The sequence below is a fragment of the Vidua chalybeata genome, chromosome 3 (assembly GCF_026979565.1).
Source record: "Vidua chalybeata isolate OUT-0048 chromosome 3, bVidCha1 merged haplotype, whole genome shotgun sequence".
In the NCBI taxonomy this organism is placed as follows: Eukaryota; Metazoa; Chordata; class Aves; order Passeriformes; family Viduidae; genus Vidua; species Vidua chalybeata.
The window spans coordinates 1,958,233-1,984,885 of record NC_071532.1 but is presented as its reverse complement, the minus strand read 5'-3'; the positions used below and the strand labels follow the sequence as shown (position 1 = coordinate 1,984,885).

Below are 26,653 nucleotides of genomic sequence, written 5' to 3'. Positions count from 1 at the left end.
TATTATAATATCATGACATATAGTCCTGAATTATTGTGCATAATATGTTATTCAAATGGGGTCTGCTTTGAATAGTGGTTATTTAAGATCAGGTTAACATTTGGAAGCAAAGGAAGGAAAACTTAGATTGAGGCAAAATTTTATAACGATTCAGCATAAACAAAGGGTGTGAAAATGCAATGTTCCAGTATTCTCAAAAGCCCAAGAAGCAGATAAAGCAGAAATATCTGAATCATCCTTGCTTGTATTTAGTCCATTTAATAATACTTCACTGCTCAGCTAAACTAAATTTTTCTGGATACATTCATTAAAAATAAATGCAATTGTGCAACACTTGTGATATTAATGGGCAGCTTCAGGCCTGAAATCAAAACCATACATTGGAAGGGTTGAGGTTTGAAGCTAGATCAGTTTTGCACAGCAATCTATGAACATAAAAGTCACAGACAATGGACAAACTACCTCTGCAGACCAGACTCTTTGGGGTGCTCAAGCAATATACTCAGCCAGCTACAAGCACTTTCTTCAACCTACTGTACTTTAATCCCCAATTAACTTTATTAATTGATCTTATACTTTAAAACTGCTTCAGCAGCCAGAAGAGGATGGGTCCTATGAGGACATGATGCTTAATTTCACAGTGAAGTCTTTGGTAATGAAAGATCCATCATGCCCCAAACTGAGTGCCCTACATAAAACAAGGCCACAGAGGAGCTGGCCGTGTTCTGCTTACCAAAATGACAGCCTCTCACTAAACATCCATCAGATGCACAGTGAGGCAGTTCCTTCAGGTTTCCTTCCCTGGATCTGCAGCCTATCGACTCAGCATACACATATTTCAGCATGTCTCAATATTTTGCTTCAGCACACTGAAAACGTTGCAGCCTCCCTCTTTGTTCTTTACAGCCTTCCGTAGCAACGGCAGAATTAAAGTAGGTCTGGAATATCTACTTAAGCAAATTACTCAGATATTTGGGAGGCTGAAAATCCTAGGGAAAAAAACCCTATGTCTGAGTGGCTTTTGAGCAAAGCAATCATTTATCTTTAGCTTTTCTTTTTTTTTTTTTTTTTTTTTTCTGGAAATAAAATTCACCAGCCCTTTTCAACACTAGAAAGTCATACTTAACCTCATCCATCAATATGTGCAGTATAGTCAGTCCCTGTAGTATTTTTAAAGGCAATAGAGCAAAGGCATTTTCTAAAACACACTTGACACATGCTAATGCTCAGTCTGGAAGTACCTGCTCTGTTTTCAGAGCATACTGGCTGTCCTGTTAACCCCTAGCTTTTTTTTTTTTTCCTTTTTTTTTTTTTCTTTTTCAGAACTCCAGACAATAAAACAAGAGGCAACTGATTTCAATAATCAGCAGACATGTATAGAGCTGCTCTTTAATTTCCCTACCCCTTTCTCCACATTACAAAGAGAAGAGGAGAAGATGAGGTTAATGTTTAAAAATAAAGTTCTCTTGCTGGGTGACAATCATGGACATCTACAGTCCCAGAGGCTTTACTGGCTGGGGAAAACATGTCTAGAAAACCCATCTCTAGCTCTCACCCTGTAACATGGGGGGACACTCTGACACGAGTGATTCTTTCTTCTTTTGCAGTCTTGCAACTTGGCTCCCATTTTCTTTATTAGTCACAATGCCAGGCAGCTGCAGTGCTGTAGACCCAAGCAAAGGCCTACTGTGATGTCCTCTCCTTCCCTACCATTTGCTTGCAAGTGCACAAAATCTCCAAATGCCCCCCAATCCCCACATTTTAAACCAACACAGAACTCAGGAAATCTCTGTTTTCCGTGATGGCAACGGGAAATACATGTTTTCCATTAGCTGGCTGCTATTTTCCTAATTCATATGGGGTTTAGCACTGGAAAAGCAAAGGAAATGAAAGCCTTCCCTGCAGACTTAAATCCTTTTCTGATTATGGATTTCCTTCAGGAGAAATTACCACCTAGGTGTGCATAGCTCTGCACTTGTAGCTTTATGCAACAGCTTCCAGTTAAAACAGCAGGACAGAAAGCAAGTGGCTTCTTTCTCCTAAAACCTTCTCCACCTATGGCTCAGTTTTGGTTGAGCAACACCAAGGTGGCTTTACATGGAAAGCACCTCCAGGAAAAGGCAGGCACCAACCCACCATGAAGAAAGGGGTGGCTGGCAGTCTCCAAGTGGGCAACCAGGGAAGAGTGAGCATTTTGCTTCCTACAGCAGGACAGGGAGCCCAGCCAGCAGCTCCCTCTTGCCAGTGGGCAGGAAGCACAACACCACCAGTCCACTGCCCCTACTGCCATCTCTCCTCCGTGAGAGGCTGCTCCCCCAGCCCAACAGGGCGCAGCAAACGCGGTGTTTACACTCATTCTGCTCTCATTCTGCTCCGAAAGCTAAATGTGCCATTAGAGCACAATGCTAATAGCTAAATCTCAGCTGTATGTGCCAATTTGCACTTAAGGAAGGCTGTTCTCCCCTGCACCAGCTCAACAGGAGCAGACTGAGCGCTGGGCGGTTTGCGCGTGCGAGGAGAATGCGCGTACAGCAAGTGCCAGCACCGCACGGTGCTGGAAAGCAGGAGTTCTGGAAATGCTGGAGCAAAGCCTCCAAAGGGGGGTTGTAATCCTCAAACACTGGCTTGGAGATGGCAGGCTTCTCTCCACAGCAAATGCAGTCTTAGTGAGCATTTGCAGTATTTATTCTCCATTAAGCATGTAGTGTAAGTATCAATAAAGATTGTTTGTCTTCTTTTGCTACCAATCTGACCTCGTTGTTAATAAAAGCAAGGAATAGCTTTTTTCATCAATATAGGAACCCATGTAGATTGATAGTTATCACTACATGGCCTGCTTAGAGCCCTTCTAGTTTTCTTTGAAGGATCACAAATTATTCACAACACTGCGGGCTTTCTTCAGTGATAACATCTGATACATTTTATACAACATCCTTGTTTTTGTATCTGATATCAAACCCTATAAACCACATCATTTTTATGGGGAACCTGAAATTGGATTCTTCTGCAACAGAACATTTCCTCCCTTGACTGTCTGCAGCACTTTATAAAATATTTATTGCTAGGATGCCTAAAAATACACATAGTCCAGCACAGCTTTAAGATGGAGAACTATTTAGCAGTCATAGACTAGATTTCATACCACAGGGCTCTTATTAGGCATAGTTGCCTAGAAATCACACTTATTTTCTGAATCACGAAGATAAAATATTTTCATTTCAAATGAATAATTCAGATCCCCGAACAGACAAAATTATATAATTTTTTACTTCTTCAAGGTTCCATAGCAAAAGCTGCGCTCCAAAAATATTCAGAGACCCAGGTGAACAAGGCTGTGTCTTTCTGTCTATTTATCTTTTATTTGAGAACAAATTTAATTACTCTTTGGCTGACACACAGCACATACTTCTGGTCAAGCTTCAGCATGAAATGCAGAGATGCTGTTTTGGGCCAGGCATCCCCCAGTGTGATTCATGGGATGCTGAAAACTCCCTGGGCTTGGCTGCCTGCATATAAATCAGCCAGGGCTCTTCTCCATAATGCAAATGGCAAGGCAGCCCTCTTTCCTGGCAAATTAAAGCAGTGACAAACACTTTCTCAGCACTACTCAGAGAGGCATGAATTCTCCAGGGAAACACAGCACCGTGTTTTGCACCAGCCCTGCAGAAAGGCAGAGACACACAGAGCCACTGTCCCACCCCACCACTAGTGACAGCCCGACCCCTGACAGAACCACACTCACTGGGGGTGTTTCGAGTGAAGCACCGAGAAATCACCCACTGCTCCCATACATTCTGGTCTAACTGGACATCCCTGCTGCAGATGGTGAACAAGAGGCAGGGCTTTGACACCGTGATGAGGGGAAGGGCACTGGCAGCGCTGCAACCCTTTGCTAGCAAGAGAGGGGTCACTACAATTCCCAGTTTTTATGGATGTTGAAGGGTTCAGCTGTAAAGAACCCTTACCTTTCCACTGTTGTACCATATTTGTGTTTTTAAAAGAGCGAATTCCAGTGTGACACGTGAGTTGCCTCCCAGCACTCAGGTTTTTTCACTCTCAGTGGGGTTTGTGTGAACACACAAAGGTACCAGCTGTCACTGCATCCACACTGCAGGAGGCTGGGCCTGGCCCTCCACCCTTCCTCAGGGTGTGTTTCCCAGAAAACATGTTCCCTATGCTAAGGACACGCCCTGACATTACACAACACACCTAACCCGAGCAGGCCTGCCATTAATTCACAACAATATTTTATTCACAAGCACATCTCTTGCAGCATATTTCACCATGTTCAAGGGCCCCTAAAAGCCCGTTGTCCACTGTCTGTAGGTATAGAATGCATCCATCTCGCTCAAAACAGCAGCTTTGCTTTCCCAAAAGCAGTGGAACTGAATACAACTGAGAATTTCTGCTTGCTGAGTATAGCAATCTTAATTGAGATTTAATGTTTACTTTACCAGGCTAAGCACAGAGCAAACGCCAGAGAAATTATTGTTTAAAAAAAAAAAAAAAAAAAAAAAAAAACACTAATTAACAGTGGCTGAAACTTGCTTGGTTCAAACAATAGCCTGCCCAACTGATGGGGTTTGTCTGCACAGAAAAGGCTTAGCCTTGCAGATAAAACTTTGAACCCATAGGTGCCCTTTTATTTTCCAGCACCTGAACCACTAATTAAAAGAGAACTCTTTAAAAGAAATTGTAATCTTACCTGCAGACGAGGAAACTACTAAATATTTAATTCTTCTCTTTTACAGAGTGACTGGAAAATGGGCAGAGTGAGCATGTGTGTGTTTGGGGGAGATTCTATTTAATCCCTGCAATTCATAATGCTTAGAGAGATACAATCACCATTTCACAGCTTCTTTAATGTAGGTTGCTGCTGTATGACTCCAAACCACATTAAAATGGCAATTCTAAGACTGGTGAATAGTCATATTCAGCTTCAGACCCTCAGAGTTTGCACAGCCTTTCCCACACGAAGAAGGATCTAGTTCTGGAGATGCCACACCCTGCATGCAATGGTTTTAACCTCCCACTTTCACTTGCAAAGAGCTCTGGAGATTCAGGGAACTCTCTCCTTCTGTCCCAAGTCCAAGCACTTAGATCAACTCCCCTCCCACTTATGCATCCTTATGCTTTGCAAAATAAAACTAAGTTACAACTCCCTGCTTCTTTTTCCACAGGCAGACACCCATGATGACCTCCAGGAGCCTTCCTTTTAGCCCCTCCTGCTCTGCCTGACGTGGTGAGAGAGCCACTTTAGCCCGGAGAAGCAGGAGCTGCAATGCTTCAGTGCACAGCTGAGAGCTGGGGCAGGTACTGGGAACACCCAAGAGAAAAAAACACAGCTTTAGTGACAGCAGCAGCTGCTCAGCATTGAAACACAGAACCATGCAAGCAACAAATAGTCCTAATTGCTCTAGATAAGAAAATTATCTGCAAAGTGGAATGACAGAATCTCTGAAGTACATGAACAGAACCTTATCAGACGTGGTGCCACATTTTCTTAAGCAATCAGGACCTCCTTTGAGGACTCATTCTTTTTCTCATGGTGGCTGCTCTACTTTTCTTTTTCCCAGAGCTTATAGCTACTGGGGATGATAAAAAAGGATTAATGACTGATTTTAATGTCATGTAACATTGGTAACATACATATAATGCAGTAATTATATAAGCAACTGTCTCTACAATCACTCTTCAAGGAATCACTATCTACAAATCTGCCACTTTGCCTTTAATACTACAGCCCTAACCTGTCAAAATCCAATTGGATTTTCATTAGAATACTACAGAAGTTAAGCAAATAAGCTACAAAACCGTGTCTTGCAACAAATCAATATTTCATGCCATAATTTATACTGTGGAGAGCCAAAGCATAGAGACATTTAGGTAAAACAAGAACTTCCATTTTGTTTTGTTTTTTTGACTTCTTTACCTCTCCCACAGCAGTCTGGTGATGCTTTAGAAGTGCCAGCACCCACAGCCATCCCTGTTGGAAGCTGAGCTGTACTGGGCATTGAAGAGTTTATGGATTTCAAACAGGAATTCCTGTATCTGACCTACACCACTTTTGCTGCTCATTACACGAGATATATTAAAGCACAAGGAAATTTAAAAAGAAATGAGACGAAGGAATAAAGTGCACAGGTGCTCACAAATGCAAGAACCACTCTAATCAACTCCTTGAAGGACAAAAGTGGCTTCAGCATTTTGCACCAACTCCTGCATCCAAGTCTGTTCTCTGTCATGAGTGCAATTTCCCTCTAATGGCAGCATCTAATTTTTTGTTTTCATTAAAGGTTCCACTTTCTTAAATGAAAGATAATTAAAATAATCCCAAAAGCAAACAGCAAAAGACAGAAGTGCTTTACAAGAAAATTCTTTCCCTAACTGCTCTTTAAATTCACCTCCCACTTCTGCTCCCCTCCCATAATGTCAGCTGGATTTAAGCACAAGTTTTCATCAGCAGGGATGAATTCCTCTGGTGTAATTGCACTAACAGGGTGTTTAGGTCTTACAGGCCATTACCCCCACTGCTGCCAGAGGGAATTTTCCTGGGATGAAGACCAGTGTATCTACCAGCCTCTATGTCCTTAATAGACACTTCTGCAGAAGTTCAGATCATTAGGAGAGAAGCCTCTGGATCCAGATTATTTGGCCAGTTGTTCCACTGTTACTGAGATGTTTTCTTAAATAAATGTGCTGTTGCTAACAGGCTAATTTGGTTCATACACAGAAATATTTCTCAGCTAATGGATGTCGTCCTTAAGATGACTGTGAAAGGCCAGCCTGGAGGCCATGAGACATTGTCAGGGTCAAACAATCTTTGTAAACATTTTGAAACACAGATATGTAGAATCAGAATGCATCATGAACCTCCTCCCCCTCAAAAAAAAAAAAAAAAAAGTTTTATTCTTGTTATTATAATAACCACAAAATGGTGATTACTTTTAAAAACCACCAATGCTGAAGAAGGATCAGTGACCTGAAAACTGCTGGTGTCAGGAAAGAGACATCTGAAGAATGTCCAATAACAATAATCTACTTTAGGCTCAGTCAGGAGCTAGTAATGCAAGTTCTCATTACACAATATAACAATGTTTATGCTTATGTTTTGGATTTGTAATTTGTTCGGGTCTTTCTACATTAAAACAATGCCTAGTGAAATGACAGCAAAATAAACCAGAAAAATGTGTTCACTGTTCAGCATTTCTAAACAACTAATTTAAAGGTCCAAATTTGCAGTGCTGGGCATTTTTTCCTGCCTGAAGCCGTCCAATACATTTTCACTGCTAAAAAGGTCCATCTAACACTGCAATGCTGGAGAACTTTGGGAACAGACTGGACTTTATGACCCAGAAAATCTTTTTCAGTCTTATGTTCTCTTAGGTAACTATGTAACTATGAGTAAGTTCCTGTGTGGGTGAATGAACAACTATGAGTTTTCTGTAAAATTTGTGTCTTCCTGACTTCTTCCAGGCTTTCCTGCTTTCAGTCAGAGATGTCCCTTCACTGAACTGAAATTTTGCTGGAAAAGGCTCTGACATTTCTCCCATGCTAGTGATGGGTGGAGACTCCTTCTACAGATGGAGAGATTGAATAAAGTAACTTCTTGCTGCTTTAGAAATAGCAAGGCTAAATTTGTTTGCTATCCAGTATTTGTACCCAATCAGCAAAACATATACCAAAAGCAAACAGACAATAAAAAATGCAACCACTGTTTGAGGCGAGCAAATTGTCACCTCTAAGTTCCCCAAGGTGGAGGTGGAACAAGATTTTTTTTCTCCTCAGCACAGGATTTTGGTGTGTGGCACCACATTGGTAGTGCATAGCCCTCCAGCCTGAACCAGCACCTCCCTCCCACTTCAACTTGAATCCTGCTGCTGCTTTAGTGTGGTGGCAGATGTCAGAAGGCATGCAAAGACCACTCCTCTTTCTGCTTTGTTTGTGACATTGTGCCTGACCATGTTATCAATGCACACCTCAAAATGTGACCTCCCCCAGGGACTCTCACAGATGTGCAGTTTCCAGACACTCTTCCGACCACAAATCTGTTTGCAGGTGACAGTCTGAAGAAAACCTGGCCCTGACCTCATTCTCTTCCAGCTTCCTCCTTTCCTTTTCAGGTAACACTTGAAAAGTACTCTTTAATCACAGAATATCAGGGAGATTTTGCAACCATTCCAGCCTGCTGTCGTCCTTCACACCCAGAAAACCTAATTCCCACAATGATATGCTTTTCAGCCCTTTTTTTTCTCGTTCCACAAAGTCTCATATCAAAAAAGTTTGAAGACCTTGCTAAGCTATACATGTCCTGGTCTACCAGGCATCATTTTCTTTGCAAAGTTACTTTGGACATGTAAAGTTTATGAAGTTAGGCTCTCCAACAGCTTAATTGCACATTTCAGGTTCTACCACATAATTTTCACACTAGGTATAAACATCTCTCTCCTAATGGCTACATTGGGTGAGCAAAGTGGTAGGGATATCTATTTTATTAAAGTTTGCCAAAGCCTAACTTCATTTTAAAATCCCCAAACCCTCCCCCCATTCCTTAAGTTAACTGATGCAACTCAAGAGCCACACACAGAAAAGGTTTTCTCATGCACTTTCCAAAGGCTGGCTGAAAAAACATCTACAGATAAAAGAAACCACTCTGAATGATGCCATTTTTTCATTTATCTGGTTGAATGGATCTCTTGCTATTGAAAAATTTGGATCTCAGTTGCTTGAGTTTGATATTCCTCACACTTTTCCATGCTCAGCTGTGATAGCAAACTCTCCTCTTCTGCTGCCCTTTTGTTCACAGGTGGGAAACTTCCATTTTGTGAAATATCCCGTCAGGCATTGTTGCCACCTGATTGCTTCCAGCAGCACAACAGCACCTGACAGGTAAATGCCAGATGTACCACGGGCATCAGCTGAAACAATCCCACCCTGCCTTGCCTTTGTGTTCTCTGGTGAACTTTGGCATCAACCAACTGCAGATTCAGCTACTTATCAGTTCTCCAGGCTGCTTTCATTCCTCCCCAGACCAGCCCAACTCACACCTGCTTATGTTCTCTCTTGTTATGGCTTTGGGATAACACAAACAGATTTTAACAGCATTCTTCAGCATCACTACAGCCCTTCCTAGGGATAAACACACTACTGTGAGACTTTGCAGGTTGCCACAAACTGCTTCTCTGTTTAATACTTCATTTTGGCAAGCCTCATTGTGATACAAAGATGGACAGTAAATGTCAAGGAATGTGTGCTGTAGTGCATGGAGTCAGTGCCTACCTGCCTCCACTCTCTATTCAGGTCTTGCTGGAGTTGAGTTTTTCATAAATGTAAAACACAAAGAATATAAAACTTCCCTGTTGCCTTCTGCAGCCCGAATCCTCTTGCTATGCATCCATGTGTTACCCTCACTCTTTGGCAATGGTATTTTGTTATCTTTCTCATGTTGCAGAATACCACAAGAACAAACTGCAAAGTGTCTGAAGAGATTTCTCTTTCTATAAACTAAGATGCCCTAGTCTTCTTAGGTAATTTTTGGTTTTTTTTTTTTTTAAGGGGCTACAGGATCTCTTTCAAGACTGGTTTCCCAATCACCAGCTCATATTATAAACATGATAATGTTCTACAGTTTAATTAGTTCTCTCTTTCATTGCCTCCAATCCACTAATCAGTGTTCACTATGCTCAGGTGCTCTTGAGGATGGTATCACTTGAGAAGTTGGGAGTAGCACTTCTGTCCAAAGAAGACTCTCTGTCTGAAATCAGTTTACTCCAATACAATCTTTTCTCTTTGTATCAGGGCTGAAAGCTCTCTGTGATCACTCCCAAATGCATAAGCTATCCTCCACAGCTGAGTCACAGCAGGAAGAATGGGAGATCATGTATCAAATATTTTCACAACTCCACCTGACCATGGAAACATGCACACAGATACTGCACAAAAGGGTCTTGTTTTGAAGGAGAAGCTGCCAATTAGCTTCCCCCACAAGGCTAGCTAATAAATCTCTGTGGCTTCCACAGCTGTAGCCCACTGCTGCATGCAAGATTCAGAGTACCTGCTGAGGTAAGAATCCTTTCAGAGACTTTTCACTTTGTTGTTCTGGAAAACCCCTCATCACTTTTTTGAGCACAAAAGCTGGTGGGTGACCTTGGAAAGGGTGCCTTATGCACAGGCATGGTGTGCAATGACAAGAATCAAAGCCAGCAGGCTTGTGGGATCCTGGTGGCAGGCAGATGTTTATAGAATACCAGCTACTTTGTTTTAAAAAAGTATTCTTAAAGCACTGAGATCCCTTCCTCTTTTCACTGATATGGCTCTAAGTGGAACTACTGCAGGTGAGCTCCTGGCAAAATGTACAATGACAGAGGATAAGGTATGGAGCAAGGGCAGATGCAGTGATGCTCAGCTGAATTTTCAGCCAGAAACAACAGTTGTAAGAAGTAAGTATTGCTCCCAGAAATTTTGGAGGGGGGTGGGGGGAGGGGGTCCTGAAATGAGAGTGTAACACTCAGTCTTCCCCTGCAAATGAGGCTAAAAAATAAAATGAAGAAGAGACTGTGATACCAAGGGCAGGAGAGACAGTTACAAGACTTATTTTGAGATTTTAATTGGCATGAAATTGATGGTAAGGAGAGCACCACTGTTTCCCCTGATTTGACCTCTGCAGTGCGAGATAAAGAAAACTTCACTGATAAAGACTTAAAATGTATCTGGTACTCAGTCAGCCACCAGCTTCACATAGAGAAGCTGGTAAAATTAGAGATCCTTGGAATGGAGCCAGTGTTTTGCTCCATTCAGCATCCAGACCTGGCTGGTTTCCTCAGATGGAGAAATCGTGGATTGGGCACACACCCCATGCTGACAGCCCAAAATCAGGTCACCAGCACAAGGGTGAGCATCAGCGCTCCTCCACCTTGAAGATGCTACCCCCTGTGTAATTCCCCTTTGTTATGTGGAAACCAAGAGCATCTGCTGAGCAGACCATCCCTTCCAGTATTCCAGAGCTCAAACACCTTACATGGAAATCAGATCCAGCAATTCATGCAGCTGGATTTGCAACTGACCCATTTTCAAAGGGTCAGTATGAATTTACAGAGAAGAAGGGAAAACCCCAAGCTTCTTCTGGCAGCTGAGCTCACCGTTTGAGCACCACATTTGGCACCCATGTCTAAATTATGGGACCTCTGAGGGCAGAGACAAAACCCAGCATATCTAGAACATGTAATAGTTTCCCTAACTCCCACTCTCAATTATTTTGCAGGGCTCACAGGTTATTCCTGCCTTTCCTTTCCTCCAAGAAGTCGTTTCCCCTCCCAGTTATTAGCATTAATACAATTAAGCATACATTCATGCAAAACCATTCCCAGGAAGAAGAAATGTCATCTCAAAATTAGCAAACAGCCACTGGAGGAAGAAGTCCAGCTGACTCAAAAGAAGCAGCTCAATGACTTTTGGTTAATTTCAGTCCATACACTTCATGCAAAACATTGAATCGAGAGTAACACAAATGGCACCTGGAAAATGCAAACGTAATTATGCTTTTAACAACATACTTAATCATTAGACAGACAGCTTTAACATTCAGGATATTTTCAACTCAAAACACAATTTATTTGTCATTCCCAGTGCCATCTATCAGGTAGATGTCCCCTTCTGGGATGCTGATACTGGAGGAAAAGCCCAGAAGAGAATATCCAAGGGAAAGGAAAATTAATATCTGAAAATAATGGAAGTAATGTTTTAATGTAAGACCACATGAAATAAAAGGGAGTTTGCAAAGCTCACCATTAATTGAATGGGTGTTAGTTTAACAATGACACAGATTTTCTCCAAAATGGCAGAATAACGGGATTAATAACTGTTTTGTCCAATTCTTTCTTCGATCGTCAAATTCAGCTAAAATCAAGAAATTATCTGGCATATCCATAAATGAATAAGGAACATGAAGTTCTCAGAAATACATGGAGCACCAGGATTTTCTGCAGTCAAGGTAGAAATAGAGATAATCCCACACTTGAATACTGATTGGGCGAGGAAGTAGGACCAGAAGGAACAGGACCCACAGTGCCAAGCCCTCAGCTAAGAGAGATGCAGATTTTAGTCAGGCCCTGAATAACACCATGGTGAGAACGTTGTTTAACTAACATTTTTCACAGCTCTTACTCTGGTTATCAACATGACTAAGGCAATGTCTTTCCATTTTGCTCTCCACAGCTCTGCAGCACTCCAGCCATACACCATGCACTGATAGTCTGAGAAACTACTGAAGCTGCTTGTAGTCCATTGAAGGGGAAAACCATTTTTTCCTGGAGTTGTCTTATTATTTAGTGATCTCAAGGTGGTTCTATCTAATTAATCACAAAGAAGTGAGAATCTTCTCTTGGAACTAAAATGAATTACAGTTGAGGTAGGCTTCCAAAAGGAATTAGTCACTTCCCCACTATATTTTTAGATTATTTACTCAGGTTACTTTCATTTTTCCTATGTCCAAGTACAGCAATACCTGAAGTTGAAAAGCTGACTTAAATCCTTGAAGCCATCTGGATACCTGGCTATAAAAAGAGTAAAAGTCTACTAGAGCAGTCCAGTCAGTCTCAGCACAATGCAAGGCAGGAGCAGGGGTCACAGATCAGCTGCCAGAGCTCCTTATCCTGCAGTGGCTGCACGCTGGAAGAATGTTCCCACTGTCATGAAAGCTGCTGCTCATTCCTGGTTCACGTAAGTCACCTAAATAGCAATGGGGAACAGATAGTACAGAGGGTTTGGACACAAGAAAATTGTCTTGGTCTTTTTCAGGACCAGGTTACCATCTCAGTCACCTATTTTAGGCTGCCAGAAAGCAAAGATTAGACAAAGTGACAGATGCATTCATATGAGCTTAAAAGTTGCTATTATTTCCTTTGTAACTGTCTGGTGCACAAAACCAGTGAGACTTGAATGACACACGTCCTCCCCAGTAACCCTGAAGGAGTATTTTGCAAAGGTCACCCTTGCAGCCTTTTCAGATGTCTCTGCTACCACTTTACTTGCTTTATTCCCTAGATATCCCCACTAGAAAGGGGAAATCTGTAGCAATAGAAATTTGCTGCACAGGTAAAGCTGCAAAGGGAAGATTCAGGGCTGGTAAAGTTGACAGTGGTCAATGTAGCTTATGGAAAAACTGGAGCCTTTGTTCATGCCTCTAGGTAAAAATGGTGCATCTGGCAACCTAGTACTGGCAGAAAAAAAAACAATTTATGCTGATTTTCTCTTAGCTGTTTCACGAACCCTGACCCCGGCAAGATTTAGCAGAAACATCCTACTGTCTGTCAAGTTAGTTAGAATGACTAAAAATACATAGAAAGAGAAGTAACAGAAACACTCTCCTGTAAAGTCTCTTCCTAACCAAAAACGCAGAAGGCAACCATCATTCAACATGCCCTGAAAACGCCCCGAAAGGGGATTCCCACTGCTCCAGACTGAGTTTAAACCCGTTCCAAAGACCCAAACTATGTTTCTCGGGCTTAAGCATGAAGAGGAATAAGGGTGTAGCACCCTAGCATTATGCCTAGGACAAAGAGGAGAGTTATTCCTGGCACTGCTGGCCGGGCAGCGCTGCTCACGCGGGACGCGGCAGTTCCGCCGGCGCAGTTGTCGGCGGGGGCCCGGGGCTGCTCAGGCTGTTCGGGGCAGATGGACATCCTCTAGGAAATCACAAGCTGCACTGCTCAGCTTGGCTTTGCAAACCTCTGTGAAGCTGGCATGGGCCAGGGGAAGTGAGCTTCCCCAGGATACGGCGGCTGACGTTGACACCAACCTCACAGAACAGATTTGCGTTTGGCAGCGCAGCTCACTGCAAGGAAGGGATATTTTTACTGGCCTGCTCTGATTTTGGCTGGGTGACCTCCCATCCCTTCCTTGCTGCCACCTCACGGCTCTAAAATGTGGCAGAGGTTTGTACTTTGTCCATGTATTCATTCCTCAGCTTCCCCAACTTTGGTGCATTACTGACACATAATACCAAAGTCGGTATCGAATATACCTGTGTTATTGTAAAGCAAAACTGTGACTTTTCATTCACTGCCATATCCCTTTTATTAAGCAATTCTAACACCAATTAGGAAATCAAAACCACACTTTGCTCCCAAATTCCATATGAACTTCATTTTTTGCTTCTACTGTACAACATACCCTACACAAACAATGTATATTTGTATGTGTAGTCTCTGTGCAACTGCTTTCTTAAAGAGCTTTTGGTCATGCATGATAAAAGAGGTGAAAACCAAAACTCCACCTCTTCAGTGCAGTTGTGCCCCAGGTGTACATTCTGCTTAGAGGGAGCAGTAAAAATTGGTAGCAGTCACAGTGCTTACACACAGCTCCAGACACTCTAATCACCCTTTTTCTCAATAAACTTGCTCAACAGCTTTGCTAACCTAATGCATTTGCTTAACAGTTCAAATAACCCCACTGAAAAAGAAAAAAAAATGAAATTCCAACAAAACTCCTGAATGGCTAGGGTGGAGCAGCACTAAAAACTACCACAGAAAAGCAAGGCATTCTCCTTAGCCTCCAGTATGGAAAAAATACAATAACAGCATATATATTAGTCTTCACAATGAGAGTGATCTAGCATGGGAATTTTGAAATAGATAGGAAAGGGAATAAGAGAAATCAAAGGAACTAAAAGGAAAGAAAAATACAAAACTTGTGAAAACTTAAGGAAAATAATTTAAGTCTTCATGTGATTTAGTATTGGCTTGCAGCCATACCACAGCCAATTTAGAGAAACCAGCGAAGAAGGCACTAACATTATTGGAGCCAAGAAATGCAATTTACTCTGTGCTAAAGTCCACAGCTTACTACATTCATTTCTGGATTTGTGCCAGAAACATATGGCCAGGCTCAAACCAGAAGGTGTTCCAAGGTCCTGGACATTACAGACTCTCAGCGTGAGAAATGCCTCATCACCTGAAAACTTCCCAGGTCTTCACTGGCAAGGAATCATTTCGCTCGTGGGATGGAATTTAAAATGAATCATTCTGGTGCAAATGCCATCTTGCTCATTTCCCATTTAACTTCTGATTTACTTTAAGGAACAATCATCCAAGATAGCTGGGTTTAGAAATCAATTCATATGTCCTTACATACTTAGACGTCACACTCTGTGCTGTTGGAACTTCTGCCAGGGGTGGAATGTCAGTGACAGTGAAGTCACTGACAGCATTTCCATTGACCTCAGGGATGGTAGAATTTCACCTTAATCCACCTTTTCTGGAAACCTAGCCAAACTGCAGCACAGGGCTGACTGAAGTGTCCACAATGCTCAGATTTCCTGCACGTACAGACCGCACTTTCTAATCCTTATCTTTCCACCTTTTTTTTAGAGGTTGCACACATTTTTTCCCCCTTCTTTAGTAGAGAAGGGCATTCTCTAGAACTACCATTCTCTAGTAATGCAGTCAAATGCACAGAAGCAGTCCCAACAGCTACTTTTTCAGAGGAACTGCAAGGGTTTTGTTGGCTGCCTCCTGATGTACCCCACATTGTTTCAAATAGCTGCTGTGTCTAAGTTTTGCCCTTGGCCCCTACTCTGTCTCATCTCGATCTGGTGCTTCGATTGGAGGCATTACCTGAAGTTTCACCCAAAAGGGATTGAAAGATAAGATCTGAGAAGAAGGGATTAGCCCTTATTAATGCCATGTGATTATATAGCTAAATCTAATTATGCACCCCGCTGGCAAAAAATGAAGTTTGGTTCAGATATAGACAAAAAGAGAAAAACAGTGTGGAAAAGCATAGCAAAAGACTGTAATCATACAAGCTACCCCACAAGAGGAACTTCTCATGACTTTATCAGACTTCTTCTGGATCTGCTGGTCAGAACAACTTGCAAGAACAGGGCAAAACACTCTATGGATTGAAAAAACATATCAGAAACATAAAAAAAACAGAGAGAGAAATAAATCCAGAAATTAAAAGTCACCACTGGCTGAATGTGCAAAACAAGTGTCAAATTAATTTTTGTGTCAGATAAGATGATCAATTAGTTGCTAAAAACAGCTAATTCATAAAATTTAGCAGCATGAAACAAATACAAACTAAACTTTGTAGCAATACACACAACTAAAAATAATTATAAAATATTTCAAGCTACTGAACATGTCAACCAAGAAGCATGAAAATCGTTTACTCTTCACCAACAAGTTCTGTCTGTCAAGCTTCTCCTTGGCTAAGACTGAATTTCTTCAACTCTTTATCTGAAAGGCTCAGAAAGGCTTTCTCGTGTGTATGTACACACAACCCAGCCAAGCTATGACACCATCTCCAGTGTGAAGGAGCTCTGAGGAGAGGAAACAACTCCTCTAAGCAGTGGCAACAGGTGACCCGTGGCAGAAGGGTGTCAGCAGTCAGAAATCCTTTTACTACATGGAGCTGCTGTGGTTGACATGGCTGTTGAAAGAAAAACCCACCATGGTTTTCAGTAGCTGTGATGAGAGAGAGGACAGAGAAACAGATTTCCTGGAGGATATATCCCACTTGGATTGCAGCACTGTTCCCCCATTTGTGTCTGCAGACTATGGTGCTTCAGTTAAATCATCGACCTGGCACAGAGGCAAGTTCAGAAGAATGTGATTTTCAGTCTGAAGTATCTGTATTCTGGTCTGCTCTGTGCACCTCTGTTCTCTGCTGCTCCACGTGGGTACCTTCTGTAATGGCAACAGAGGATGGTTGAACCCCCTCTGCATTTCTCCCTTGCAGTAAAGCCGTGCTGACAACTCTTAACTTTCTCTGTCATCTCATATGCACAAGGTCAAAAAATAAATCCTCTCGCACTGTGACTGGGATTTCTTGCTAAATCAGCATTACACCAAGACATAAAGCACATTTGAGTTTCTAAACATTGTCCTTAGGCTGTTTGTCTCCTCTGAATTCCTGTTGAATATTGATTTGGGATTTAGAGGTCCAGCTGCCCACCTAATCAGGTTGTGTATACCAACTTGGACTGATTAATGGGCTATTCTAAATGCACAGCTACCTCAAGGACTAAAGAACATGGACAACCTGAACTTTTCTTCTCTTGCTTCATGCCACAAGGCTTTAGATCAAGCTACACCTTTACAGAAATACAGACTTGACCTTCAAGATACAACCACCAACCAGATTTTTCTGTGAATTTTCTTTTTCAGACACATCTAAGACAATTTGGCTAAGCATTAGTTATAAGCAATCTTAAAATACCAGGAAAATTACTTGGTATTAAACTCGAGACCACATGTTGGCTTTTGAGATATTCATAAGTCCAGCAGACCTCATATTAAGCAAATGGAATTCATTTTGTACACGCCATCTAGATGCATCTCTCCACAGGTGAGCTGCCATCTAGGCAGGTTTAATGGACAATTCCTCAGGCTGCCCTGGCAATTACTCCTCTGCTGACCTGGAAGGATCATTAATATTAGGGAGTTGAGATGCAATTCAATTTCCATTCTGGCTCAGCCCTAAGCTTCTCCTAAGTGGATGCTGTCAGCTGTGTCAAATTATATATCATGCCTAGGTGATGTGGAGGATTATTAGGAAGAGAGCTGGGAATGGTAAACTCAATTCACAAAGTTTTCAGCCTGAATTTGAGGAGTGGCCTAAGATACCAACAGGCCAGAGCCATTTGGTATGGTTACAACCACCCAATTTTTTTTTTTTCCCTGGGGTAAGCTGCTATGGGAAGAGCAAAATCAGGTATTGATTAGCCCAGAGCAGTAAGAGAAGAGCTGCTGTACAGAATGGCACATCAAGTGATTTAAATAAATACAATAAAAAACCCGAAAAGGCTTAATGGCAGAACTGTGAGGAAGCCCAGCTAGCAACTGCAAACAGCATTACACAATGCACCCTGCATGCCAGAGGAAAGAAGGTTTGATGCTCAGCCCCACAACTGCAGCAATGAATGAAGTCAGATAGTTTGGATCCAGTTCAGCCTTTTCACAATCATGAAAAAAGCCTCCAAAACTATAACTTCTCTCTCAACACACAGTTATAACCTGTAAACCAGAATAAAATTGAACCGTCTCTCCTGCTTTATTATCCTCTGACTCATGTGGAACAAAACAAGCGCACCAAAAAAAAAAAGCTTTCCCCCTTGCCTTTCCAGCTACTGGGGGAAAATGAGATTTCTTGTACAGGTGGAAGCTGCTGATTCCTTGCTTTAAAAACCCTTTAACCTCTTTTGGCAACCGTCACGCGCACCTTTGCCTTTCTCCACTATCACGATACACCTGTCGCACCTGATGCCAGCCCTGGCTTTGCCAGCAGAATTCCCATGGAGCACGCAGGCGCCAGACAGCCACAGCATTTTAACTCTTCTTGGGGAGAATAAGGAGCTGAAAAGATCACCAACCTCCCCAGAGGAGCTGGGCTCTCTCACACAAACACACACCCTTCTGCCCGTTTTCAGGTAACAGGGAATGCTTTGTAGCCCGTGCTTTTTAAATCAGGTGCCTTGCAGGTTTGTTATTTGAAAAACAAACAAATAAATAAGTAAAAGGAAACACCCGGCTCTTCGAGTTAGAAACAAGCAAATAAACAATCAACCTTTGAGAAAATACACAAACACTTTCATTGTCATAAGCATGCAGCGATTTACCCTCCCCCAAAAGATTAGAAGCAACTCTTTTAAAAATGAAGCTACTTTGCATTATATATCACCACATTTTAGTCCATCAGATACAGTCATTCATTGAGATGCAATTTTTCTTATCAAAGCATGCATATAACTCACAGGAATTCCCGTTGTGCAAATGCTCACTGCAAAAAAATCAAATCAAAACAAGTACACACGTACATACACACACACGTACACACATATTCTAAGCCAAGATGAAAACCATGCATGGTCAGGGTTTAAGCATAATTTAAGCCAAAATAATTGCTAGATTGTTAAAAAGAAAGCAGCCTGGCAACTATTTGAAGCAGATTTTATTCATGCTTTTATTTGATTCTTCTCGATTTTCCTTTCCTTTTTAGACTTATTTGTAGCAAACATGCTCAAAAAGAAAAAAAAAAAAAAAGAAAAAAAAAGAAAAAAAGCCTATTGTTTAAGAAAAAACAGACGAGAAAAATTAAAAAAACACAGCATCCATGCTCTGGGTATCAAAGCGTTATTTTCTTGGAGCAGAAAAGAAAAAAAAAATACAATTTAGAAGCTTTTCTAGATTTATAACAGATATCGTGCAAAAATTTGATCTTAATATTAGTGACATGAAATCTCCAAGGAGACATATTCTAATTTTTTTTTTAGCTTTAAAAAAAAGTAATATTCAATAAATCGGTGCAAATGCCTTTTTTTGGTTTGTTTTTTTTTTTTTGGTTCTTTTTTTTTTTTTTTTTTTTCTTTCTCCTCCTTGCTGTCAGCCTGAAGGTATCTTAAACCCTGCATGCGGCAGTGCTTCGCCTGTGCGCTGCATCGGCTGTGAGAGAAGAAGCTACCTGCGAGTTTTCACAGTGCCATCTCATATCCATGTCTGCCTGGCTACCCTGCGTGCTTACGGCTTTTTTTTTTTTTTTTTTTTTTTTCCCCTTCCTTCCCTTCCTTTCTCTCCCACCCCACACCCCCCCCCCCCTCTTCCCCTCCTCCTCCCCGCTTAATTCTTAATGGAAATCCTAGGAAATTTAGTCCATCCTCTGAAATCAATACTGGTGACAGGCGCGCTGCCTGCCTCCGCGGGAGCCGGGGATGATAAATTGCCTGCGCATCCGCCCGGCCTATCAGTGCCCGGCGCTCCGCCCGCCCCCGGCCGCGCCCGCCGCCGCCGCGGGGACACCGGGGACGCCGCACGGCGCTGCGGAGCCGCGCGGAGCGGGAGGCGGAGGAGCGGCGTGCGCCGGGATGCGCCGGGATGCGGCGGAGGGAGGAGCGGCGCGTCGCCCGCAGCACCCGCAGGTAGCGGTGCGACACCGAGCCCCGGCACGGCGTTACTGCTTTAAAAACAAAACAAAACAAAACAAAAAAAAAAAAAAAAAAAAAACCCAAACGAACAAACAAACAAAAAAACCCGCAGAAATAATCCTTCGTGCTGGAGCCGCCCCTCGCCCCACCGCGGCGTTTCCCACTTGGAAGCGGGCGCGGCGCGGCCGGGATGCCGCGTGGAAGCCCGGCAAGCACATCTGCCCTCCCCCTGGCCGCGCACAGAGCCCAGCGCTGCACAGCTGCTGCAGCGGCAACTGCTGAGAACAGGTTTGTCAAGCTAGTCACCAATCCCCCAAAATCCAGCCACAGCGTCGTAGCCAACAGGCTCCTTTTACAGCAACACCATTTCTATTTCATTTGGCCCAGGGAGAATTTTTCCTTTTTTTTTTTTCTTTTTTTTTTTTTTTTTTTTTTTTGTCTCGATAGTTTTCATGAATCCCAACAGTTGTAGCATAGCAAGCACCCACCTTTTGGCTTTTACAGAAGCCCTCAAATCTACTTTGAATAATGAATGTCTATGCTGAGGAAAAAAGACAAGCGAGATACAAAAATGTCAGGTGATACCAACTTTGCATTTCCCCTGACAGGAGCTCGGAGATGATACAGACTTGCCCTGACATACCCTCACTGCCATTTCAGTGGCAGCGTGTTGCCTTTTTCAAAAGGGATATTGAACTTGCAACACCGTTTGATAAACGACAGGTCTGCTTGTTACTGCTAATGGCCAAAGCACGTGGCAGTAAAGCAAAGCTGATGGGCAGTGTCTTGATACCATTCTTCATGAGAAATAAATTGAAATGGATTGGAAAGATCTACTCTGCATAAAAAAAAACCATCTCCCTCCTCTAAACAGAGCCAGGTTCGACCAGAGGTTGTGTGGCTCACTTAATTTGCATAGTGTGCCTAGATTTTTAACGTTCAGTTATTAAATTATAAGTGTGTGTAATAGGTGTCTACTGTGTTCTTTTCCTGGTGAATTGAAAAATAACAGCCCAGGGACAGCAGCAGGGCTGCCTGCTGGACACGGGGGCTCTCCAGCTACATTCATTTGGCTGCATCTCACTCACAACCAAAAGAGTTCATGCTGAAAGAAACACTGCACTGCTTGTTGGAAGTGGCATTCCTATTTGTTAAATGTCTGTCTGTGCCACGTGGTGCTAATTAGAGGAAAGTCATTGCCCTGAGGCTCTTGCACTTGCCTTATGCTGGAGCCTGACTCCTGGCCCTAAAGCTGGCGAACTTTAAGGCAGTGTGCTGGTGGATGGAGCAGAAAGCGCTGTGCTCTCTTGTTCCACACATTGTTTTCTAAGCGTGGGCTAGCAAAATTAAAAGCTGGAGCTGCACATTGTATTTTGACAGCTCTCACAGTTGGAAATCTCTCAGCTTTTTCATTCAGAGCAGTTCCTGACCCTTTGAGAGCACCCTAGAAATCCCTAACCTTGACTCAGCACCTTTCCCCTTTTGGAAGATGGCAGAGGACACCACCAGGCCATAATTACGTGTTTCCTTGTCCAGTGTTTTGTGGGAATGGTCAAACCCTCAAGCCTTGTTTGCCCCTCCCTGCTCAGGGACCAGCAGAGAGGACAGGAAGGGCAATGCCCACGGTCAGCAGCTGTGCTCTCCCTGCCCTCTGGCATCAGCACTCATTTCCCTGGGTTGCCTGACGACAACTCCTGTCGGGGTTGTGTCCTCAACCAAAGGAGTTCATTTGGGGGGCAAAACGAATAAGAAAAACACCTCCTATTTTTATTTAAGAAAATGATCTAAATAAATTAGCTAAATTACCTAAATAAATCTAATAAATACCATTTCAAGCAGATCAAACAATGTGGTCCTTTCATGTTCACCAAGTCAAACTTTCATTAACCCCGGCATGTGCCTTCCTGAAAGACAGTAATAAATTATCTCTAATATTTTGCTTGAGGCAGTATTTTTCAGAAGTGTGATTCTACAATAACACCATTAACAGCAATGGACTGTCATATGTCCTGTTATTCAGGGCACTAAGTAACGCAGCAATAAAAGGAATGGTGTAAAGATGGATGGCAGATCCCAACTCCTCTCAAACACTGAGCAGATGTCTGTGAGGATGAAATGCTGTTTGAGATGCCTTGCCTTGAAGTGCCAGGGGGAAATGCTGCAGAGCACAGCTTGCTGTGAGCTGTGCTAGGTCAGAAAGTCATATCCTACAGATTCTGGCTGTCCAGCAAAAAAACAGCTTGGAAGAGAATTCCTTCTGTTGGAGAACAACCCTCCACTTAACCGAGCTGTTTTTCTGTGTGTCATGTATGATGGGCTATGGTGCCATGTGAAAATACAATAGACAGTGTGGCTGGGATAAATCTTACCCAGAGGATGTGAAGGCACTTAGTGTGGCAAAGCAGTTAGAAATGATCTGACTTTACACTTGAGTACTTGCAACTTTGCATTTAAGTAAATTCCTGAGTGCTTTGTTGAATCAAGTCCAAATATACAAAAAAAAAAAAAAAAAAAAAACCTAAATGCAAAAAAAGCAATGAACCTGAATTTGCTTGACTACACACTCTCAGAGTTGTGCGTGAGAGTTTTGCTGAATAGAAATTTTGCCAAATATATATAAAATATCACTTGAAAATTTGCTTGTCAATGCAGTGAGGGATAGGAAATGAGTTGGATGTGATATTTCACATCAAGGGACACTGTAGTAAATATCACAAAGACAAATCTCTATAGTTAACTAAAATGCAGAAACAGCATTATGCTTGAAAAACATAGACAAAAAAATTATGCTAAACCCACCATACACAACTGAGAACAGAAGAAGCCAAACTTGTGATTTGATTTAGATCTAAATATGCTACATATTTCATGAACTAAACAGGAACTATACAGACCAATCATCATTAAAATCCTTGCTAGTGCACTGAACAGGCAGTTTTTAAAAATGATTGTAATTTATCTAGGAAGAATATCTACTCAAGAGCAAAAAAACCCCCAGTTATTTTATATTGTCTTTTTTGATACCATTTGATCAAAAAAATTTGCATATGCAATTCAGACACAGGTGGAAGCCTTCAGTTCTTACACTTCAGCCTAAGGGCAAGCACAAATTAAGCTGCTTGAGATAAGAATGAGACATTTTATATACTATCCACCACTTCAAATGTGCTTAATGAATGTGAAAGTTATGTGAGTTTTAAATATAAATGTCTGTGCATCCTTAGGGATTAAATTGCCACTTCAACTTGGGAGTCACGTCACTCTTATGGCCAAGGTGGGCCTCCACTGATGCCCTGTCCCCTGCAAACCCCTCAATATTGTCCTTAGGAAACATATTCAACAGCTTTGAGGTGTCTGTGGGTTTGCTGAGTGAGATTTTTGTAATTACTTGTGCACAAAGTCATTTCTATCCAGAGAGAGCTGGTATTGAGGAGGAAGCCTTAACAGTTTTCATGGGAGAACTGGGACAGTATTTGGGATTTCATCAGTGTGACATCTTCACTTTACCCCTGGAGACTCCTGCAGTAGTCCACCCTGCTAAACCACCGAGCTCTAGGAAATGAGCATCAGTGTCAGCACTCTGTGTCATCTCTGTGACACTTAGTGTACTTGCACCTGTGACAAAATTACCCCCTTCTGGCAGGAAGTCTGTCATCTCCTTCCCAGAGCTCTGAACTCTCCCATCATGCTGTCAGCCAGGCTGCACCCATCAGGCTGGCTTGCAGACGCCTCCATTCCCATGGATCACAGGAAAACAAGCTCAGTAGTGATGAAAATATTCAAGAGAACTGCCCTCCACTGCTTAAAAGGATCCTCCTCCTTCTTTAAGCAAATGGAAGCAGACAAACTGCCACTGGGAAAAAAAATTACTCTCTCAAGAAACTATAATTTAGATCAATCCTACCTGTTTGGAACTAACAGCTGCCATCAGACTGTAGTTCCCAGTTCTATACTGTCAAGAAACAGATTAAATGTACTCTTTTTTTTTTTTTTTCTGGGCACACGTATATTGTCATTTCTCTGCTTCATCTTACCTCCTACTGCTATTCCCTAATATTTTTTTTTTCCTGGCCTTTCCAAATCCTTCTACACCTGGTTAATCAAGAGTGTCATAATAATACAGAGGGAAAATGATGACATGCAGCTATTATCCTAATTACACAGAGCACCTTTATTTTGTCTCAATTGTCTTCATAAATGGTGTTTCTTACTCATGCAAATATTAGCACTACTTGATTGCTCGCACCTATCTGGTTTAGTCATAAGTACTCAGTGCCTTTTCTAGGATGGAGGGGACAAATTGCATGGGAAGATACACAGATACAGATGTAGGAAGGGGAAAGAAGCCATGTCTTTGTATCAAAATCTTTTCCAAGGATGATTAAGAGTGAACAACTGCAAACCTCTATTCTTGAAATGGCAAAATCAAACATTTGTTGCAGCATGTTTGAAGCTAAATGCCTGTAGGACAAAGAGGATGAAATTTTTCTCCTTGACTGCCACAAAAGCAGACACAAAGAAACAATGTATGATACTTTTTCTGTGGGGAAAAAAAATAATCACAGATAAGGGAAACCCAGAGCAGCATTCTGAAAATTTCAGGTATGGTACCCATGATTTTCTAATTAAAAAGAATCCAGAATTACAGTGTCTAACTATTCACAAGGTTCCATTTTGCCCCTGTAGCTACACAAAGGATGTCAGGTGTCACATGTAGAGTGTATTCACCCTTGCTATGACGTTCTGGCTGGGAAAAGGGATTTTACCCCCCTGTTTCAGTCTGGGAACTATTGAGGCTGCCTTACTTGCACGAGTGTCCACTGTCTAAAAGGCTTGTAAATACATCATCTGCCCTGCTTTCTGCAGCAAGTGCCCCTCTGTACAGGTCACAAAGTCCTAAATCAATGAGCCCTAAATCCCCACAAGGGATTCACATGGGAAGCCCCTACTTCTTTTTTGTAGGGGGACAAAGGAACCACAGAGCAACAATGGATTGTTGACAATCTCTATGTCAACAAATCTCTTTGATTTGTTGTTTTGGTGATGGTACAGGTGTTGTTCTCATTTCAGTGAGTGTCAGTTCAGGCACAGGAGTTTATTAGGGAACCTGAAAGATCTCCAGAGGCTCAGCAGTGTCAGCCTGAGAGACAGGGTCAAGCTTGGCACAGCTAAGAGAAAACTTTTAAATTACCTAAAGGTTTTCTCTTCCTGCAAACAGCAACAGGATCCAGAGAAGAGAGGAGAATGAACTCCAGTACATGCAGCAGCACACCAACAATGTGTGCTTTGCAGGAGAAGCACATGAAGTTGTAAACATGAAAAGAGAAGCTGAGGAGGAAGTGGTATCTGAAGAGAGAGGCCCACATCTGCCTTTTGCTCTTTGTTGGGAGAGAGCATGTCAGAGATCACGTTTTCTTCCCCCAAATAAGAACAAGGGAAAGAATTAAAAATGAAAGTCTTTGTGCTCTTTCCTCCTGGGCACATAAAGCACATCTGTGTGTGCACAAATAAATAAGCTGGGAGCAACTGTGGTCAAGGATATGCTGTAAACAATAAAGCTATTTATACCATTTCATACTTCTGTCAACATTTGATGTTTCAATATGAGTGCGTATTTCACAAATTTTTAGATTCTCTCATCACCTTTGGCAGGGTCAGGAAAGGTTTTATCCCCTTGTGTCAGCCTCCTGTACAGATAACAGGGCCAACTACCTACACCAAAATGTATACAGGATGATGAAATCCATACTGTAAGACAAACTGGCTGTACCTGTAGTTAGGAGAGCAGATAGAAAGAAAGATGAAGTCTCAGTTTCCAGTGTATTTTCTCCAGATGTAATTTTGTCCTGCTCCATCAGAGCCATTTTTAGCAGCTGGGGAATCCTTCTTGCAATTTCAACATCTATAAAAGAGTTTAAATCTAAACCCAGCAGAGTGGAGAATGTAATATACAGGGTTTGATTGATCTGGATCTTTGGGTTTCTAAAACCTCATTGGTTCAAGGAAGATTGCTACGAATATATTGTTTGTTCTACTTCAAAATCATACCTTTTGAGAGGCACCCACATAGCTCAGAAAGAGATGTGCAAATGCATTAAATTTTGGCCTCGCTACATTTTGCAGAGTGGGAGTGTAAGGGGAAAAAAAAAGACAACGTGAAGCCTTCCTTTTAAATTAAAGGTTTCATATCCTAATAAATAATTTCTTTGGCTGTGAGTGAGTGCTTCCATTATCCCCTAACGTGGAGAAGCCCTCAGAGACTGGGTGTCTGCTTTATTCAGATGTTTTGATTGCTCCATCAGGTAAACAGCAGAGCCTGAGCCATGTCCCTTTTGGGTGCTCCACGGCAAACTAAAGCAGCTGTGGGATACCTGCACAGACGCTCACAAAAGCACACGTGGTGTGATGTTGGCTGTTCTGCCTTGCTGAGAGGAGGGTGGCTCTCCCCTGGTCACAGTGGGGCTCGGGGCTTCCTTGATCCTGTGGCTGCCATGCCTGACGTGGGTAATGGAGTCAAAGAATGGCTGGAGGCAGCTGAACCTGCTGTAAGCTGACAAGGATGGGAACACCGAGAGAGAGAGAAATCTTCAAATGAAGAGCTAATTAATGGGTGCAGCTGTGTGCTGGTTATCAGGAGGGCTCTAATTACAGGCCTAGAGGAAGACCGTGAAACTAATGAAGAAATTCACCTTTTGGAGAGAATATCTTGCTATGACATCAACCTCCAGGTGA

General features: G+C 42.3%; 1 protein-coding gene across 23 annotated transcripts in view; it reads right to left on the bottom strand.

Moving 5' to 3' along the window:
* NRXN1 (neurexin 1) overlaps positions 1–26,653 on the bottom strand; it is a 673,696-nt gene that overhangs the window by 34,343 nt on the left and 612,700 nt on the right. Inside the window, exon 1 of one of the 23 annotated variants that reach the window (XM_053937305.1) lies at positions 19,462–19,536. The exons of the other annotated variants lie outside the window; for them this stretch is intronic. Within the exon in view, the coding sequence (XP_053793280.1) occupies positions 19,462–19,494 (33 nt within the window). The 5' untranslated portion in view covers positions 19,495–19,536. Of the gene's footprint in view, positions 1–19,461; positions 19,537–26,653 lie in introns of those variants that run through there. 23 annotated transcript variants of the gene reach the window in all.